Source organism: Paramormyrops kingsleyae, chromosome 18 (genome assembly GCF_048594095.1).
Source record: "Paramormyrops kingsleyae isolate MSU_618 chromosome 18, PKINGS_0.4, whole genome shotgun sequence".
In the NCBI taxonomy this organism is placed as follows: domain Eukaryota; kingdom Metazoa; phylum Chordata; class Actinopteri; order Osteoglossiformes; family Mormyridae; genus Paramormyrops; species Paramormyrops kingsleyae.
In genome coordinates, this window is record NC_132814.1 from 13,050,323 (window position 1) to 13,070,530 (window position 20,208).

The 20,208-nt window shown below is 43.9% G+C and overlaps 1 protein-coding gene across 10 annotated transcripts in view; it reads left to right on the plus strand.

Moving 5' to 3' along the window:
* nbeaa (neurobeachin a) overlaps window positions 1–20,208 on the plus strand; it is a 174,111-nt gene that overhangs the window by 110,776 nt on the left and 43,127 nt on the right. For 6 of the 10 annotated variants that reach the window (XM_072702177.1, XM_072702179.1, XM_072702178.1 and 3 more), the window contains 3 exons: window positions 984–1,150; window positions 10,949–11,073; window positions 18,292–18,438. In XM_072702177.1, coding sequence (XP_072558278.1) covers window positions 984–1,150; window positions 10,949–11,073; window positions 18,292–18,438 — 439 coding nt within the window. Of the gene's footprint in view, window positions 1–983; window positions 1,151–2,214; window positions 2,222–10,948; window positions 11,074–18,291; window positions 18,439–18,808; window positions 18,842–20,208 lie in introns of those variants that run through there. The other 4 variants (XM_072702183.1, XM_072702175.1, XM_072702176.1 and 1 more) reach the window with 2 other exon arrangements.

Genomic DNA, 20,208 nt, shown 5'->3' on the forward strand with positions numbered 1-20,208 from the left:
TCTGCTTCTGTTAGCAAATTAGATTTTGGGATATTAGCTGAGCCGCCCACCCCGTCTTCTCCATCATGCAGGGCCATTGGGGGACGTTTCTCTTTATTATTGTGTTTCCGCTGTGCCGTTCCAGATCAGTGCTGCCGGCTCATAGGGGCAGTAGGCCGGCCTCCTGTGCAGACACTGCTGTGCCCTTCAGGCTGAGCCTGGTCTCACGCCTGGAGAACACCCTTCCTCTGTCCCTCTTTTTTATCGTGGAGCGGAAATGGCCCCCACGGCATTTTCACGCATCGGTCACATACGGTGCGCTGCATCACTAATAAATTAGCACTGTCCAGTGCACACATATTGTGATGAATGGGTGTCATTAACCACATGGTACTTAATGAGCTGGTCTAATAACAGACAATTAGTGCCCCCTCCCGTTCCCTTTCTGTGGGGACAAATAAATGACTTCAGTGGTGAGCAGTTGATCGCCTGCCCTCCTGTCCCAGGGTGCCCGTTTCTGCTTCCTGTTGGGTCCATTAACCTTGACAGCTTGGATACGTGCCGTCATGGGGCTGCTGTTCACAACTTGCCCCACCCGCCCCCTTTGCATCATGGGTACATCACACGCCAGTGCATGTGGGGATGCTGTCCTAAGTAAGGAGAGACCATCTTTCCATGGTCTTCTGTGATTAAGTCAATGGGTATGATATCGCACTTTCTAACATCATGACCTAGGGTCCATGTATTGTCTTGTTAAGATCATTCTAACATCATTATATAATAAAGTCCTTTCAACATTTACCCTAGACTACAAATAATGATCTGCTGTTTTTTTTTCCCTGAAAATTGTAGCTGTCCATTGAATCATCTGGTAATAGTTTTTCCTACGGGTCCATCTTAAAGAGCGTGTGAAAGGTTGTGTGGATCAGCCTTTGGTATGATAAGCTTGAGACCTCACATCTCTGTCTCGCCTCTCTCTGTCTCTTCAATGAACCGTCCACCAGTCCAACTGCGCCCAGTATGCAGCGGACAGGAAGGAGGAGGAGAAGATGTGCGATCACCTGATCAGCGCCGCCAAGCACCGGGACCATGTGACGGCCAATCAGCTGAAGCAGAAGATCCTCAATATCCTGACAAACAAGCACGGGGCATGGGGGACCCTTTCTCAGTGGTAAGGGGCAAAGACGGTGGGACTCCCTTTCTCGGTGGTAAGGGGCAAAGGCAGTGGGACTCCCTTTCTCGGTGGTAAGGGGCAAAGGCAGTGGGACTCCCTTTCTCAGTGGTAAGGGGCAAAGGCAGTGGGACTCCCTTTCTCAGTGGTAAGGGGCAAAGACGGTAGGACTCCCTTTCTCGGTGGTAAGGGGCAAAGGCAGTGGGACTCCCTTTCTCAGTGGTAAGGGGCTAAGGCAGTGGGACTCCCTTTCTCAGTGGTAAGGGGCAAAGGCAGTGGGACTCCCTTTCTCAGTGGTAAAGGGCAAAGGCAGTGGGACTCCCTTTCTCAGTGGTAAAGGGCAAAGGCAGTGGGACTCCCTTTCTCAGTGGTAAGGGGCAAAGGCAGTGGGACTCCCTTTCTCAGTGGTAAGGGGCAAAGGCAGTGGGACTCCCTTTCTCAGTGGTAAGGGCAAAGGCAGTGGGACTCCCTTTCTCAGTGGTAAAGGGCAAAGGCAGTGGGACTCCCTTTCTCAGTGGTAAGGGGCAAAGGCAGTGGGACTCCCTTTCTCAGTGGTAAGGGCAAAGGCAGTGGGACTCCCTTTCTCAGTGGTAAAGGGCAAAGGCAGTGGGACTCCCTTTCTCAGTGGTAAGGGGCAAAGGCAGTGGGACTCCCTTTCTCAGTGGTAAGGGGCAAAGGCAGTGGGACTCCCTTTCTCAGTGATAAGGGGCAAAGGCAGTGGGACTCCCTTTCTCAGTGGTAAAGGGCAAAGGCAGTGGGACTCCCTTTCTCAGTGGTAAAGGGCAAAGGCAGTGGGACTCCCTTTCTCAGGGGTAAAGGGCAAAGGCAGTGGGACTCCCTTTCTCAGTGGTAAAGGGCAAAGGCAGTGGGACTCCCTTTCTCAGTGGTAAGGGGCAAAGGCGGTGGGACTCCCTTTTTCAGGGGTAAGGGGCAAAGGCGGTGGGACTCCTTTTCTCAGTGGTAAGGGGCAAAGGCGGTGGGACTCCCTTTTTCAGGGGTAAGGGGCAAAGGCGGTGGGACTCCCTTTTTCAGGGGTAAGGGGCAAAGGCGGTCGGACTCCCTTTCTCAGTGGTAAGGGGCAAAGGCAGGATTGGTGCTGGGTATGACCACTCTACAGCTGAGTGTTGATTTTTCAGGAATCGTCTTTAGACGCTCCACAAAGTGCTTGTTTCTGGACATAAACTGTGCTGTTTTAGCGGCTTAATGGGACTGCTGGGTTCTGACAATGTCCAGGAGTGGATGAAGCAAATTGCTGTAGCCACAGAAACCACTGTGATCGGTATGTCCTAGCTTAAGAAGTTACAACCTCGTTTTAGGCTTTTGTGTTTGTCGATTGAATCTGGCTTAGGAACTTGGGGTAGGTTTATTTTTGCCTCATTCTGTAGGTCTGTTTTCCTGTTTAGGGTCATCTGTGGGCAACTTGTTTCTGTCGCGGAGACTCTTATTGATGGGAAACACATTTGAGCCCTTCTTTTATTTCCAAAAGCAATTATGTCCATGCTCTGAGCTAGCATAACTTAAACTGTTTTGGAAAAATGATGGACAGCATGTTCACCTGGAAAAGATTCTCCTGGCCTTCGTAAGCAGGGAATAGCAGCAGGCTCCAAGCAGTTATCCCTTAGAGCTTAGATGTGATTGGTGTCTGATGTTTTGGAACATGCCCAATGTTCCAGAATGCCCCTAATGTTCTGGAATGCACCCAGCATTCCCATGTGATGTTGTAGAGGTCTCTTCTTAGTACTTCATATGTGTGGATAACTGGTCGCTGTGCTCTTTAATCACCACGCCTACACCATAAAACCTGGAGGTCAAGCATGCAATGTCGTTGTCCCTGGTTCAGCTTAGGCTCCCCTGGAGGGTGGTGGACTCCTTGATTTAGCCTTCATGGTAGTATTCTTACTCAAAGATCCAGAAGAAAACATCTGCAGGCTGTTAATGATACCACTCAGAAGAATGCCATTTTGGGTGTTTCTGGAGGACAGAGGATGGGGGCAGAAACACACAGCCTTTCATGCGTGATATGCAGGCACCACGTTTATCAACAGCATCAAAACGCAAAGTAGCTGGATTCTCCATGATGAGTGTTTCTCTGAATTATTATTTTTTTGATCGCTTGGTGATGAATGTGCTTTGTATTGAGTCGGCACCAGAAAATCAGCAATATGTAGAGAAATGTTGATCCCAACCTTTGATTAAAATCATTGGTTTTACTGGTACTTTTCTGGATTAATTCCTACCGTATGATGACTGCCACTCTTGCCTTTTACTGATAAATCACATTGAAAATGGACAGCTGGATTTATATGTGTTTATTATTAGGAAAGAACTTTTTTTCTCTTTTCCTGGTTGCTGTCTTCCTAACCCTGAGCCCTAGACCTCCTGATGAGAGGTGGGATTTTTGTTTTGTTTTTTTTTGAATGGCAGTGGGTGTGCTGGTGAGCTCAGTGCACAGATGCACTAACAGCTCCACTGCTGCTAGGTTGACAGAGGCAGTCTATTGATGTCTCCTTGTCCCTCACCACCAGTCCAATCCAATTCAGTGTATTTTTATATAGCGCTGTTCAGAGAGCCTGATGAGAAGGAGGAGAGAGCCAAAAACTCCCAAGTAGGGGGAAAGAAAAACCCCTGGGGTTCAACATTACTCACACCTGATTTTCTGATGCCAACTCTGTTTATCCTGACATGAGAGCTTTGTGAAGCAGGCAGCATAGTAATAGCTACATTTTTGAGGTCCAAGTCCCAGTAAAGGATATGCTATTTTGTCCTTGAGTGAAGTAAAAGGCAAATATGGTGAACATGTGAGCTGCATGAATGGTTTCTCATTCATGACTGTGTATTGCCTGTTGTCCTTTGGGGTTGGAAATGTCACTGCTGAGACTGAGAAGCAGTGTGGTAGCAGCCTCCTTGGGTCCTGTTGTTCTGAGGGAAAATGTCTTTGATGGTCTGCAGTAAGGCGGAACGATTTGGGGAAAATAGCTAATCGCGATTTTTCTGACAGACATTGCGATTACGATTTCATTTGCGATATAATTTTTTATACGCCAAGCTTCAGTTCAATATTAAGTGTGTGATAAATTTAAAACATATGACGCAGCATTACCACATGAGATACCGTCAAAATATGAACTGGTCTATATTCTAATGCAAGGATAAGAACTTAAAAATGTGGTGTGTTAAGTTAAATAAAGTAATAATGAATACAATTGTAGCAAAAAGAAAAACAATAGCGATCTTGCAGCAAACAGCTTGGTCCCCTAATAACACTAGAACCGCCTTTTTGCAAACTCACAGGTTTGGGTAACATGCTTTCAAATTCTCACACAAGAAATCTTATGGCAAATCTAAATTATTCCATTATGAACTTAGAATTAGCTGCATCAAAAACTTTAGGGCAGTTTGCAAACCCTAATAATGTAATAAAACTCGTAAATGTATGTGCAGACTCGTCTAAACAGAAAGCCTCACTTCAGGCAGCTGACCAGAGTTGGCAACCCTGCATTTTATTTGAAATTAGCTCGTAAAATGCAGTTTTCGACTGAAGCGCCTTATCATCCCTTTGCCTTGTTGCTCTGACGAATACAAAACGAAGGAGAAAACATTATATGCGTCACTTTTTAATGTCTTTTCTAAATAATAAGACCGTGCCCATACCCAACTGTAATAGCGATTTAAAGCGATCTGTTCTTTTAGTATTTATGTTAAAGCGAGGCTTTTATTTTATTACTGTTGTGGGATTTAGATTAATTTCACAAGATTAATCTATGGAAATCAATACTTAAATCAATGAGCTCAAAAACATATGACATAAACACGACTGTATTATGGGTTCTATGGCTTTTCTGGGGTCACAGACTCCGCTGCTGTGGGGATTACTGACTGTCTCTGTTGTTTTGATGGGTTATGCTAATGCAATTTCCCATTAACAAAAATAAAAAGTGTGATACGCTGAAGTTTGTCGCTGCTGGTGGTTAAAAGGAGGTCATCGGTTTTATTGATGATAGGACCTTTCTGGAACAATCTCGGACCATGAAATAGGAAGGCGATTCACTTTCAGCTCAGTAGCGGAATCAGTATTTTTTCCGCACCGTGAATGCAACATTTTCTTCGGGTTTCATGTGTTTGCTGTTTGTGGGCGTATACTCGGCTCGAACCACTTCTGATTGGTGAGCATGACTGTCGCACAGGGAGCACGTATAATGTATTTCCTAAATCGTAGCCTTTGAGATTTGCTATTTGCGTTGTTTCAAATCGCGATTTCGATTTGAAATCGATAAATCGTTCAGCCCTAGTCTGCAGTTGACAAAAGTAGTCAAAGGGATGTATACTAGCAAACCTGTGTGAGCCTGACTTCAATATAGACAAGCCTATTTCACTATGACAGTATGAGGATGAGAGTGGATGCATTAAAATGGGGTCTCCTATAATCAGACAGATGGTTTCTGATATATCCTTACCACCACCTCATCTATGCCTCTTTTTTAGGAGGGAAAATTGCCTCAAAAATGACAAAATTTAAGAATAGTGAGGGTTCACATGTCTGTAAACTGATTCTGGCTGATCATGGAGCAGGAAGTGAGTAGAGGCTATTCAAAAGCACAGATGTGACATTTTATGTGAGGTCACTTCCTGTGGTATCAGTTCAAGCCTCACTGGATTTTGTCCTGCACTCCCAGGCCTGTTTGCTAAGGGTAACACCTTTTCTGCTCCGTGTCTGGAGTTGTGGGGACGCAGTGTGGGTTGTTGCATTTTGTTGGTCTTGAATTGATGCTTTCTTTGTGAGCGGGATATTACACGCTTTCTATCTGAGTTCCACTGGCATGCAGACGCTGACACATGTGTTCTCCCCCCCCCCCCCCCCGGGTTCATCATAGCCCTGATGAAAGCCAGGCCTGCGGAGCCCTTTTAACAGACCAGCTACTGATTAGCACCATTTATTTCCATTATCCCTTGAATGGAATCACTTAAAGGCCATGTAATTGTTTCTCCTTAAGATTTCCTTGCTCTCCTTTTCTCGCTCTCCTGCCCGTGCAGGCTCTCATAACGCTTCAGTGGCCCAGCCAAAGGTAATACTTCCTCTGCTATGAGGATTAACTGTGCACTGTGTCCCTTGGGTTCTGGTGTCTGCGAGTCTGACCTGGCCTGGAGCCACCTGACTTGCAGCGGCCTTCCTGGGGATGGAGATTAATCACTCCTCACAGTTTCTGTTCTGTGGCCAGATTCTTAATCAAAGAGGATGTTTCTCCTCTTTGTGAATCAGAAGACCCTCCTGGGTGGTGACAGGTGTTCCTTTTCTCCTCGGGCTGATGTTTCAGTGTCTTGGGGGGTGGCCCTTCTGCACCATGCCCTGCATGAGTAGGATTTAGCCATAGGTGTCATCATGTTCAGACCTGGGTCAAAGGTGAGAGGTCAGAGTGGCAGTGATACCCTTCTTAGTCTGTTAAGAAATAGTTTCACAACTAGCGTAGAAGTGTGAGGCTCAGAGAGGAGTTTGGAGTGCTGAGTGGCTTTTTTTTAAATATATTGCTCTTTTTGGCTGAACAAGACATAAAGTTTTCTTGTTTATACTTTGAAGTATTTCACTTATTGAAAATAAACTTTGCTACTGAAACTTGTGCTATTTAATATGAACTGTTAATTGTAACAAACTTGTTATATACTCGTTTTATTGATGGAAGCCCTGTCAGCCGATCCAGGCTGTTAAAATGTTTTTTTTCAGTCCTGTGCAGTGCTGATGATGCGTTTACTCCACTCGGTCATGTGCTTTTAAGGTTATCTGTGACAGAATATTTTAAATGCTGTTTGAAAATTCATGTGGGTATTTGACGGCACTGGTGACTATTTGGTTTTGCTCATTTATTGCGGGGAATTTTACCAGTATTGTAATTTTTTTTGATGAAAAACAAAGAAGGAAAGGTCACCTGCAGACAAGCGGGATCCAGCCCTTCATGCCTGGGACCTGAATCGTGCTTAGCTTTCCGAAATGTATTGTGACATAGATATGAAGGAGCTTCAGAGAGTTAAGCAAGCCGCCCATCTTAGCAAGAAAATGATGTCACTGCCTCTTCTTGGAGGAAGTTAGATTAGCGGGATACACTGTCTACTCCATCAACCATGCGTTCAACAGCCAGTTTCCCGTTTAGTACACTGGCTCTGAATGGGGTGACTGTGGTTATGTAACGGGTGTGCTCATGGTCGGAGGTGCGAATCATGGCAGACGGTCACATGACGGTGGGGGCTGCGTGCGTGCGTGTCTGTGGTACTCCATTTTTAAAAAGCTTTAAAAAGCACCTTCCAAGCCCCCGCCGCCCCCCCCATACACTCTTTGTTCCTCGTCAGCTTGCAGAATTCCTTTCGGCTGCCGCATGAAATGCAGCCGCGGCAGTTGGTGCCGAAAATCGGAGAGAGTAATGAGAACCACGTTCCGGGGCTCAAGGCCGGATCTGCCTTCGCAGGAGGGGACACGGGTGATACAACGCAGGCTCCTGGGGCTTTAACCGCTTCACTGCCACCCACGCTTTACATTCCCTGCAAATCGTTTAGTTTTAGAGACTGAGGATTTTAGATGATGCTGGGAGTCTCTGACCTCAAGTCTCGAAGCAGTTTCGGTCATCGTATGGCCAGGGATTCTGAGGCCCTGACAAAATATCACATTGGGGCACCCCAGTAGGGGTGTCACTTTCAGTCTGAAGAAATACCAAGCAGGGGGGACCCCACTGTTAAATTTACCAAAAGGGGGGAATCCCCATGATGCTATTTGCAGAGCGTAGACTTGATATTCTCCGTGCATATACATAATTTTTCGTGTTCAGGTGCCCCTGTAATGTGTTGCCCCCCCCCCCCATCTGCCAGGGTATCCATGCCCCTCTGACACCCCTGCCTCTGGCTGATTGTTCCACAGCCAGGCCTGATGTAATGACGGTCGAGGTGCTCTGAGATGAAACGCACAAACACATGCAACAAATGGCTTGACGTCAGTCCAGATAATATAAAAAACATCTGAATATTAATAGCAACCATTCTTGGCATCTATATTACGTTAATTTATTATTTAAATGAGGAAACCTATAGACACATTCACGCTTTCAAAGACACACAGGACAGGCATTGGCGAACTTTGCATAGGTCTGGAGATTTATTTTTATTTATTTTTGAGTGCAAGTCACAGTCAGTCTTGAATTTTTAATTTTTAAAGCTCCGTTTATATTTTCCCCCTCTGAATAACCACTGGCAACAAAAAAAAAACACATGTACTGGATAAAGACGAGAGGATTAGAATCAGTTTGTTCATCATTCTCTGTAATTTTGTGTTGGCAGTTTCTGGAGTGTTTAATTTTGTTTAAAGACGAGAGATCAGTTTCTTAGCAAGTGTTCTGGTTCAGTTAAACCCCGCTGCTCTAATGGAAATGGAAAATGATGTCATTTAACAGAGAGGCCTGCCCAGTCTTTCCCTATCGAGAATGGCCGTTTGTCTTGTTGCTTATACAGGTATGATTGGCTTTTGGCCTTTTGGCTTCCAGACAGTCCCAGGTCTGTCTTTCTCTTTCACTTTCTCTTCTCCTATTTCTTAGCTGAGCGTTTTTGAGAATCCTGACCAGAGACCCACAGACGAACTTGGGATTGGCACTGTGCTCTGTGAACTGGCTGATCCAAGTGTTGCTGTAATGTCTGCAGTTTGTAGACATGCAAGTGTGTGTGTGTGTGTGTGTATGCTCAAAAAGAACACAGTTTAACATTGGAACAAATGCAAATTAGCACTAACAATAAAAAATTAAAAGAGCAAAAACAGTTTCTTCTGTTCTCCAAAACATTACTGATCACAGCATTGGTTCCCAAACCTCTCCTCAGGGGCATCTCAGCCATTCTAAGTGTTTGTTAAATTTCTCCACCAGCTCCACATGGTTAAGCTGACACACTTTTACAGACATAATATCATAGTGTTACGCCAACAAGAAGATCATTTAAACGTTGTTTTCTTGGACTGCCTAAGACTTTTGAATACTGCTGTGTAAATTGACTGGCACACCCTGAAGAAACTTGATAGCTTAATTATCTTTAACCATCTGTGTTATATTTTGTGCTTAGTGTATATTGTGTGCGTGTTGCTATGTTTGAATGTGTGTGGTTAGGAGATTCATCTGTAAAAGAACCATCCCATTGTCTTTGTTTGGTTTGTTGGATGAAGGATAGATGTCCTCATTATGTCAATGTTCCTATTAATGAAACTTGAAGATGCAAAACGGGGAGGGGGTGGCTAACAGATCCCTCTCCAGTCCCCACCCTCAAGGCCTGCTTGTGACGGAGACGAACTGCACGTGTCCATACTGCTGGGAGATTCTCTCTTGCTCTCTGCTGCAGTCATCTGCTCTAACACTGATCTGAATCACTGCTCTTGTTTTGACTGTTTCTAAACTGAATTTCAGAGGGGGTGTTGCTTAATTGCAGTTTTGTCCAGCCCCCCCCATTTGTGCAGAAATGGTGCAGGCCTTTGAAATTGGTAAACCCCCACCCCCACCCCACCCCCCCGAAACTGAAAACCACTTAGTAACTGAACGCCCATGCTGGTGCTTAATGGTTTGCATTAGCTGCGAGCCGTAACATCACGCAGCTCCTCGCTGTCGTTGCTGCAATCATGGAGCCGTCTGTGTTCTTGTGTCTGTGTGTGTTTTTTTATTATCCAGCTGTCCCAATTCTGCATTATTAATAATGAATAAAAATGCAATTTTCCACGAGTTGCTCTGGGAGCTTTGGGAGTCGATCCGATGAATTTTTCAGCGGGTTATTTTAATCATGCCTCCTCGTGAAGGAGGTGGGACTGGCTTGTGTTTTATGCTTCCACCTTTCCACGTGAAACCTTTGTCCCCTGCTGTGATCGCTAACCTCTGCCGTCTGCATTCAGGCTTCATTGTTTGATTTGCTGCTTTATTTGCCTGTTGTACAGGTATATAGAAATGCTTTATTTCTTATATCTCATCCCACTCTCCTTTGAGACATAAAGGCACACACATGTACAGCTGGGAGCATAGCTTGGGGGTCCGAGCACAGAGTTAAGCTTTTATCCGGTGTCCCTAGTGCATTTTTCAGGCCTTGCTGAAGGGCTCAATGTGACAATTCTGCTGATTCGAACCAGTAACATTCCTGCCGCAGACTCAGAGGCCTAACCTGAGTCACAGATGAGAGTCAGGAGAGTGGTTCTTTGGGCCTGAGTAGATCAACTCTGTCCATAGGACATAACGAGTCACCTTCCTTCTTTGTTGACTGTGTTTGGTTCTGCTTTTTTCCTTGGGGGGGGGGGTTTTGTTTGCTTCTCATATGTGACCTTTGACCCCGGTTTGGCCCTGTTACAGTACATGGCGGCATGGCAGTGAATGGGTACTGCCCTCTGCTGGATGTCCCTTGGTGGAGTAAGGTGTAGCAATGCCTTCCCTAGCAGTTTGGTGCAGGACTGGTTGCCTCTGTGGTATAAAAAAAAAAAAGGCCAATACATCTTTGGGTCTTGGGTAACTGATAACTGCAAGTCTTTCAAAACAGGTTATAATATGATGTAATGTATCAAAACTGAGGTTCGCTGTTTTACCTAAGGAATGAAGCCCCCCCCCCCCCCACCTCACCAGTCATGTCCTGGAGGTGCACTAACATATATTACATAGTCCACAAGTTTCTGTGCATCTGTATTTCCAATTACAGTTACATTCCCTGGTTAGGTGGTCAATTAAAAAAACAGAAACGTACCCTTATGGAAACCTGAATGTGGGGCCAACTCCATCCCTAACCTCTGCCCTCAATTTCCTCTCTCTGCAGCCAACTACATGACTTCTGGCGCTTGGACTACTGGGAGGACGACCTGCGGAGACGGCGCCGGTTCGTCCGCAACGCCTTCGGCTCCACCCACGCCGACGCCACGCTGAAGGCCCTGGAGGATTATGGTCAGTGTCTCTGCCTGGCAACCCCTCTCACCTGCTTACTGTCATCAGAGAAATACCACAGTGTGCTACGGATTTCTACGTTGCCATGGTAATACCAAAAAGTGGAGTGTAAGTTCCACTGTTCAGATTCCGTGCGCGGTAACCGGTCTCCGCCCGTCTGGCAGGCTCTCTCCTCAGTAGCACGTTCACATTGTCCATCTGTACCCTTGTAATACCCAGCTGCGCTCTGCCCTTTCTGAAGCTCTCACGGTAGCTTTTCATGCAGAGAAGTGAGAGAATTCTTACCACGTTGGTGAGAGCCTGCATCCTCTGTGGGCATAGTTGGAGACGTGTGGCATATTTCGTTAACATATCAGTATTGACCGATATTTTTTTAAGAATCAAGATATCACCATCGGTCCAACGGGTCAAATTTGACCGATAATGCCTGCCAATTTTTAAACTTCATTAATATTCAAAAGCAGCAAAGCTAAAGGCACTAAACTTCTAAAATAATGGAGGTTATTGCACTGGACAGTCAGCACTTTTATCGGCTCATTCACCACTTAGAAGACGTCTCAAAGTAAGACTGTTTTATGCGGTCCGTCATGCATCATGTTTCAACGCCAGAACTCTTATAGACGTGGCATTCATAGAAAGTGTTAACAAGCAATTTATTTTTTTTCCATTCTGCTCCTGAATGAGAATCTCTCCCGCCCTCATCCTGTGTTCACCAGTGTCATGTCATTGTGCTACCTCATTCCATGCAATAGCCTACTGCAATTTTCCCCTATTTGTTGCCATAATGGCTGTCAAATACCAGCCAACATTAATTAAACATTAACCCAACACACAACTTTTCCAACCCTGCCAACACCAGAAATCAGGGAGGGAAGTCATGGAGTGCTCCTTAATGCTTGATCAAGTCAAGTTTTTCTCATTTCACACACATGAAACGAAATTTCAATTCCTCAGAGCATCAGACAGCTATAAATATGGTGGAAAGGTAAATAAATAATAAAAATCAAAAACACAACAATGCACAATAACAACAATGATAACAAATAATACGCAACAATTTTACCTTCTGATGCTGACTTTGTTTGCCCATTTGATTTTAGGGTCATTAAACGCCCTGCAAACTGAGCCTAAATGTAACATGTGGAATGTAGGAACAATTGCAAACCCAAGCATGACAACACGCGTGATCAGTCTGCTGTCTATGACGGAGGTCAGCTGGCCGCCATGACAGATGCCATTGTTAAAAATAATTTGATTTTTCGGTCTCACTGTTTAAATTGTAGACTTTCAGAGATGAAACATTTGCTTAAGGCATGGGGGGTGGAGTGTTTCCGGAAAAAATGTGTTGTGTTCTTCCCCTCAAAGGATTCTTTTGTATTTTCTGTTTTTCTGTTCTGAATTTGTTGTCTGTGAATCTGTGTATTCCCATTAATGTAGTATGCACTAAATGAGAAAATTTAAACTGCTGTCATCAGTTGTTGTGTATGTGTGTGTGTGTGTGTGTGTGTCTATTTTATAAAAATCAGTTACTGCTATGAAAAAACTAAAAATGCAAAAACTCTTGTATTTTGTTAGGTTACTTATGGTTATGGTTAGGGCAGGGTGGGGGTTAAGGTTGTCATAGTTAGCGTTAGCATTTTTCCCATTGAAATGAATGAGCAGTTCCCATAAGGATATGTTTACCCTACATGTGTGTGTGTTTGTGTGCATGTGTGTGTGTGTGTGTGTGTGGGGGGGGGGGGTTATGTATGTATGTATTACATTGTGGAGACCAAATGTCTAAGCATATTAGCATGTTTAAGGTACGCTAGGCTAGGCTATGACCAAATGTCCCCACAATATGATAAAAAAACTGTTATTTTGACCATTTTTTCGGTACCCACAAAGGGAAACTAAGTTTTATAAAAATCTGTGAATGCTATCGCTAAATTAAAAATGCTCTTTTATTTTGTTTGGCTACTTATGGTTAAGGTTAGGAATAGGTAGGAGTTAAGGATGTCATTGTTGGGTTACGCCTGTGGAAATGAATGTAGAGTCCCCGTAAACATATGCATACAAACATGTGTGTGCGTGTATGTTTACGCCACAGTCTTCCATGATACGGGACATTAAAAGCCTGCTGGAGAAGTGTTGTGGATGCTTTTAGATGTTTGTTACACGTCCCTTAAGACCTGCTCATGTAATGGTCAGCCAAAAGCACTCCATCATACATAAATTCTTTTTGAATGCAGCTTTAAATGCTCCTTTTCCCTCTCACTGGGACAGCAGCTTTGAAATGTTTGAGCCCTGGAGTCTCTCTGAGATCTCAGAGCACAGAAAGTGACGCGGCTGATCAGGAAGTGACCTTTCAGTACAATCAGAAAATCTAAAACCTTTTAGGTTTCAAATTGCGTGCTTTTCTCCAAAGTCTGAGTCATCAGCTGACGCTGTGGTCTCCTGTGAGATGGATGACTGAAGCTCTCATGCTTAAAGAAGATGTTAATCTCGGTGCTCCCAGTTAGGGAAAGTTAGACGAGTTGATGGTCGTCAGTATCCATCAGGATTTTGACACCTGCTTTATGGGCTTGTGTGCTGGAGAAGCAAAGTGGTAAATATGGCTTAAGATATTTGGTGCCAAAGTTTTCTGAGTGCCTGAACCACAGGTTCAAATACTTGATCCATCTGTTGATGATAGCTGGACATACTAGGTTAGGGAAATTTTGCTCATTGTTTTGGGTAGAAAAAGACTCCATATGCAGGGCATGCAATTTGAGATATACTCTTGTATGTTGATTGTCATTTCCACCATTTACGTTCATGTGTCTGCAGATCTGCCTGCAAGCAGCACAACAGCATCGATGATTGAGAACTTGCTGAAATCCTGTAGCCTCCTGGCGATTCTAACGAGAGGAATAATTTATAGGCCTGTCATGCAACGGAATTGGCTTTGCTCTGATCTTACTTGGGTCTCCTCTGAAGTCCTCCAGATGATTAAGTGGTCACCTCTCCATTTTCACTACATCTTCATTCTTTCAAAAGCGAGGAGATGATCTGCTTCGTTCTGTCATGCGGGGAGTGAGCTGTCCATTTCCTTTGCTCCTCCGCTGTTAGAAACTGAGCAGAAGTGGAAAAAATGTAATGGTTCAGAGCTGGTTGAGGAAATCAATGACATAAGGCAGCTTTACGGCCATGTCGGGCCCCTTGGACAGCGGAGCAGCCCAACCCAGGACAGGCATGTGTCCAAGTGGGAAAGGTGTAAGAATATACTTGCAGTTTGAGATCTAGAGGAGCTCTTACTGTAAAGGTTATTGAGCACTTTATCAGTATGCTTCAGTTTCATTTTAATTGATTTATTGATAAATTTGTTAATAGTATGCAGGTGGTTGTTTGACATGACTTGGTTTCTATGTTAGATATCTTAGACCACTAACCTTTGAAGGGAGCTTTATGGTGTACCCAAACCCTGGCTGATTGTCTAGTGAGAATGAATATTGTTGAATGCTCTCTCTGTCTGGTTTGTGATTTTACTCTGGGTGGGCCACCTACCCCCACACCCCTAACCCCGTAACCATACATTAAACGATAAGGCCGTCAACACGACTACTCCACACTGGTCAGGAAATGGAAGCTGAAACTGGATATATGTTAATATGAGTAGCGTAACTGAGGAAGAGTCTGGGCTATTCTTTAATCAGACAGTGTGCTGTGAGCCTCTGTGTCAGGAACACAATCTGTTTCTTTAAATAATTATGCATTTGTAGATGGTTATTTTGGGATTATAAAAATATGCTGGGTGTAAATTATTTCTTATGATAGCATGCAGTGAAAAGCATGTAGTTTATACAAGGTTGCATGTAGGACCCTTGGAGGCCAGGGAATATAGAGCACAGGGCAGGGGAACACCAGTCTGTGATAGAGTACATCACCCCATGGGCAATCCACACACCAATCAGAGTACGTCACCCCATGGGCAACCCACACACCAATCAGAGGGAACCCAGTGAAGACGAGTAGAACATGCGAACTCATGCAGAGCAGGATGGATTCAAACCCCGAGGCATGGGGGTGTGAGGCAGCAGTGGTAGCCCCCTTGCTCAAGTGAGCGTGCCACCTCGCAGTGCAAACTTTTCAATTATAGTGATTTTTCAATCCAGTTTGGTTTCTTCTCGGGTGGCTAAATTTTTTTTTTTTTTTTTGCTGATTTAATGTCATTTAATATGGGAAAAGCAGGGCCTTGAGTAATCTTGAAAAACAGATGTTTTTTTTTATACTTTATTCTTGTTCTGTGAAGTACTATTGTGATAAAACTCCACCGATTACATTTCCTGGCTTGTGCTCCAGCATTAAAGCATGTCATCATGGAGATGAGCGGTGGGGGGTAGAGTGTAAACTCGGCCTGGGAGAAGCAAAGGGGCTATGAAACTTGGTCCTTCCACATAACCACCACCCATTCATGCACAACAGAACAGGGAAACCTCTTCGATGTGACTCTATGAAAACCGAAAACCATTTGCTAGAGTCACACAAGCAGACCTGGGGCTTATACACACCTCCAAACCATGTGACACGATGTGCTTATTTTATTAGTGGAGATGAGGATCCACATAAAGACCACTCTTCTAGCTTGATTCAGTTAATAGGTTAATTATAGTGTGTTAGGGGACATTGGAGGGAGTGTTTATTTAATGCCCTATTTAATGCTTTTTTCATGTAAACAATTTTGAGTTTAGAGAACTGATTTTTATCTTTGTATGTTTGTTTGTCTTGGCTGCGTCTGTAGTAATTCAGCTCTCCCTCTCTCCATAGAGGAGTTCATGAAGCTCCCTTTCTGAGGGCGTGACTCTTTGCCCATCCAACAATTTGCTTTTCTGTGTACAGACTCTCCCTGGGTTACGACGGTCTGTGTTATATTTTGACGTTACGATGGGTATTCCAGTTCCATTTTGGCTTTTCCACTTTCAGTATATTATTCAATAAGTTACATGAGATATTCAACACATTATTATAAAATAGGCTGTCTGTTAATGATTTTGCCCAGCTGTAGGGTATTGTAAATTTTCTAAGCATGTTTTAGGCTAGGCTAGGCTATGGTGTTAGGTTAGGTGCACTGTATTAAAATGCATTTTCACCTTGCGATATTTTCACCTTACAATTATTGGAATGTAACCCTTGAAATGTCTGTATATGGCTTTATCTGAGTGTAAATTGAACCTGATGGGCTATAATGGTTCTGGTGTCTGACTTGTAACATGGATTAGGAGTGGGGAAGCCTTTATGGAATTTTCTGGAAACCACAAACCTGTCCATGGTAATCCAAGATTTGGGTGGCCCTGTTGGGTTCCTGCTACTGCTCCAAGCTGCTGCCTGAGCTTGGCACTGATCGCACGCATGCGTGTCTGTGTTTGCGTGTGCGTAATCATAATATTTACCCCGCTGGCAGACATGTTGTTATTGTGGTGATGAGATCACTGAACTGCTGTGCTACCAAGTTACCCAAGAACAAACATCACCCTTCCACCCACACGTTTGGACGTCTCCCTCTGTGAGAACCACACATTGACCAAAAAACAAACAGAGATAAATATCTGGTACAAGTCTTTCAGGTCCTCATACCATTTTTCTTTCCTCTTCCAGTAGCCCCCCCACCCCCCCCAATAGCATGTTCAATATTAAAATGGGAATAAAATAATTCAAAGTGCTGTGTGTGTGTTGTTATGCTTAGGCTTTGTGATGATTGGCGGAGTTGGGCTTTGCTACTTCAAAGCCTCTCTTATAAGTGCTTGAGTATACATTTACATTTATTTATTTAAAAGTATCATTTGTCGAAAGCGAGATACAAATTTGGCACATTACAGGCATGCAGCTGTCAAGGAGCCAACTAGGCATAAATGACCAGTAAAAATCGCATAAGCTATGTAAATGCATTACAAACATAACGAGAACCTGATATTTAGACATTTTATGTTCTTTATTTTGCACGTGTTTTTATCCGAACGGATTTGAACTGGCAACCTGCTGATCAGTCCTAACCCTCTTATCCACTATTCTGCTCAGATCTTGTCTGAAAATAGGAAATCTGCATATTCTCTGTGTAATCTCTATCCTGTGTCTGTTTTAATTTTTTTCTCTCTGTGGGTGATATTGGTTAAAGATCATTTTTATTTGCCTAGTAACATGCAGAAAACCCATAAATGCTAAACACTGATGTATCTTTACCCGTCTTTGGTTGGGTGTTGGTTTTAGCCCCGACAGTCACATTCATATTGCGTGGCCTCTTCACTTTACGACATGACAGTCTGCAGCAGCTATTTGGGTTACATTTCCACAGATCTAATTTTCCTGCTTGAAAGTTTCCGTAACAGCAGTCTTACACAACGTCCCGTTTTCTCCGCTTCCGCTAGTTGAAGCTACGGTTTGTGAGACTCATTTCCAAAATGTTGGAGCTTCTTCCATTTCATCTGATGAAACGGTTTGTGATCCATGTTCTTTTGGCAGGTTACAGTGTAGGTGGCTGTCAAAAAGAGAAAAAAAAACCTCTTTAAGACAAGGGACATATTCCCCGGGCGCACTGGGGGTGTTTGTAGCTCTTATCAGGATTGTTTTACTCAATTGTTCTGCTCTACAAGTTTAACTTTTAAAGACAAAGGCATCCGGGTGCGGTAGATGAGCTGTGAGCTGTAAGATGTGCTGCAGTTAGTATTCCTGGTTCTTCTTTCCTACATGCACTTCTCTAATGGGCTCTGGAGACACCTGTCCAGACTGTCGCCCCATTCAGCTCTTGATCCAATAGCTACTCGGCCTCCCTAATGTACATAAGATCCCACATAGTAATTTGATCCCTGGGAGAATCTACTTTTATTGGCGATTAAGGAGATGCATGAGAATATATGGTAATGCTTTACATTAAGTGCACCTTCATAATACCTTTATAATGCATTCATAGTGACTTGTACTAGAACATTAATAAGCAGAGTATGTTGTAAGTATGTGAAGATGCACTTAATGGAAAGCATGACCAAATATATTTGTGAGATGATTTGAGTTATTATGTTCCTATAGACATGTTTTATGATATTCTGTTGTCCCCCCCCAACCCCAAAGATTCACATGGGTTTTTCATTGGTGGAACAATGACCTCTGTGATGCTTATACTCACTTTGGGTTTCAGCCGCTATTCGTTGACCTTCTTGCACTGTCCTGTGTCTGACTCAAAGCTTTCCTCCCTCCTGAATGCCGCAGGTTCTGAGGATGACGATGTAGTCCGGTCCAAGAAGGGCTTCCGCAGCCAGACGGTGGTCAACCAGAATCCGGATACAGAGCTTATGCTGGAAGGGGATGACGATGCTGTTAGTCTGCTGCAGGAAAAGGAGATGGACAATCTAGCAGGTGAGAGGTCCTACACCAAACTAAAGATTTGTTCTATTCCAACTTCATACTCAACACCCTGTAACAAAACATTATGTAATAATGCCGCATTATGTAATTACTCAACAGAATGTAACAAATTGAATGATGATGATAATGGCGATAAAAATAATTATAATAATAATAGGGTAATGTTGCAATATTTGCAGTATTTGGGAGGCAGTTGGTGAGATAGTGTTGTGGTGTTTCTTCTGCCCCACCCCCCCTTAGCCTAAATCAGCTTCCTCATGGTCCTTGTTCTTCAGCTACAGCCCCTGCTGGCTTCTTCCAGTTAGGCAGTGCTACTCTGATGTACTTCACAGTAACAGTATCTATTTGTTTTTTGTTTTAGTGCCTTTTCATCCCCGCATGTTTATCTCCAGAGGCAAGTTGTTTCTTTGTGTCGATGCACAACATTTGGACAAGAATCATTCTGTCCCCTAATTTTGAAACTGGACACCGAAGATTTTGGAAATAAACTAACAATTTCAATCAAGCAGTCCACTTCATGGATGTACTGTAGTATCTGGAACTAGTTGACCAGACCACCTGATTTGCAGCCATAATGTCTGAAGAGTCCAGATACTTTAGTCACGTTGATTAACTGATCCTATTAGTAGTTGAAAATCCTGATCAACTAATCTGTTTAAAACTAAATGATTTATCACCATTGATGATAGAAATCTCAGCCTCCGAAAACCAAACCACCGCTGAGAACATGTCACCAGAAACTAACAATTTTATTTATTCATTAATGAATTAATGTGGAAAGAGCTGTTTCAGCCAGTATCTGAATCACTTACACAGTTCCCAGGGAATTTAAATAATTATGAGCCTTAGAAGTTTGTGGTAAAGAGACACCGATAAACATTTGTATGTACTTATGTTCTGGATTTAGCCTTTTGGGATTTGACTAAACTTTTTTTCTGCGCTTGGGGCTGCATTGTGTGTGATTCATTTTCTCACCACTGTGAGCGCTGTGCTTTGGGTGACTGAAAGGGAAGTCATTCGTGGAATGACGTCGGACGCCAAGGAGTTGGGAATTGAGTGACTCAAGGATTACCTTAGATTTTGCCTGGGGGGTATGAAGACGCACGGCTGCTCTCGCCTGACATGAGGGAACGAGCAGGGCAGCTGGGGAGTCACGGCAGAGTCTGGAAACAGCCACTTGAGAGAAGGAATCTGCAGCTGTGTACTGGTAGACTCACTGTTTAGGGTCATGCGTGGGACAGTGAAGCCCTGTGACCGTGGCTGGGCTCGATTGTCCTGGTATTAGACGTATGCTTCTTTTCATCCTCTGCATGTAGAGCATTACTATCGCACCCCATAGTTTGTTCCTTCCTGCCGATTTGCAGGTTCTTTTGGGTATGGCTGTGGGAAGCTGAGCCTCAGCCCAGCACTATCATGTCAGTTTGGTTGCTTTCCTGGTTGACACTGAGGATGGCTTGTTTGTACATTAAACTAGATCAGTGGAGTCTAATCCGGTCCTAGGGGTCCTGCAGACAGTCCACGTTTTTTGCTCCCACCGAACATGGACCGTCTGAGGGTCCCCGAACTGGGAGAAACAGAACTAGAGGGCAGCCTCCTGACTGAATGGTTATGGTTATTTGACATTGCTCGTTCGTGCCTCCCTCTCATTCTTATCAGGATCCTGCAAACTTATTAAAACATATGGTGACTTTTAGCCATTAGCAAGGATCGTCAACCTGTCCATACACTCGTATTTTTGTAGGTTATGCTTTTAAATACCAT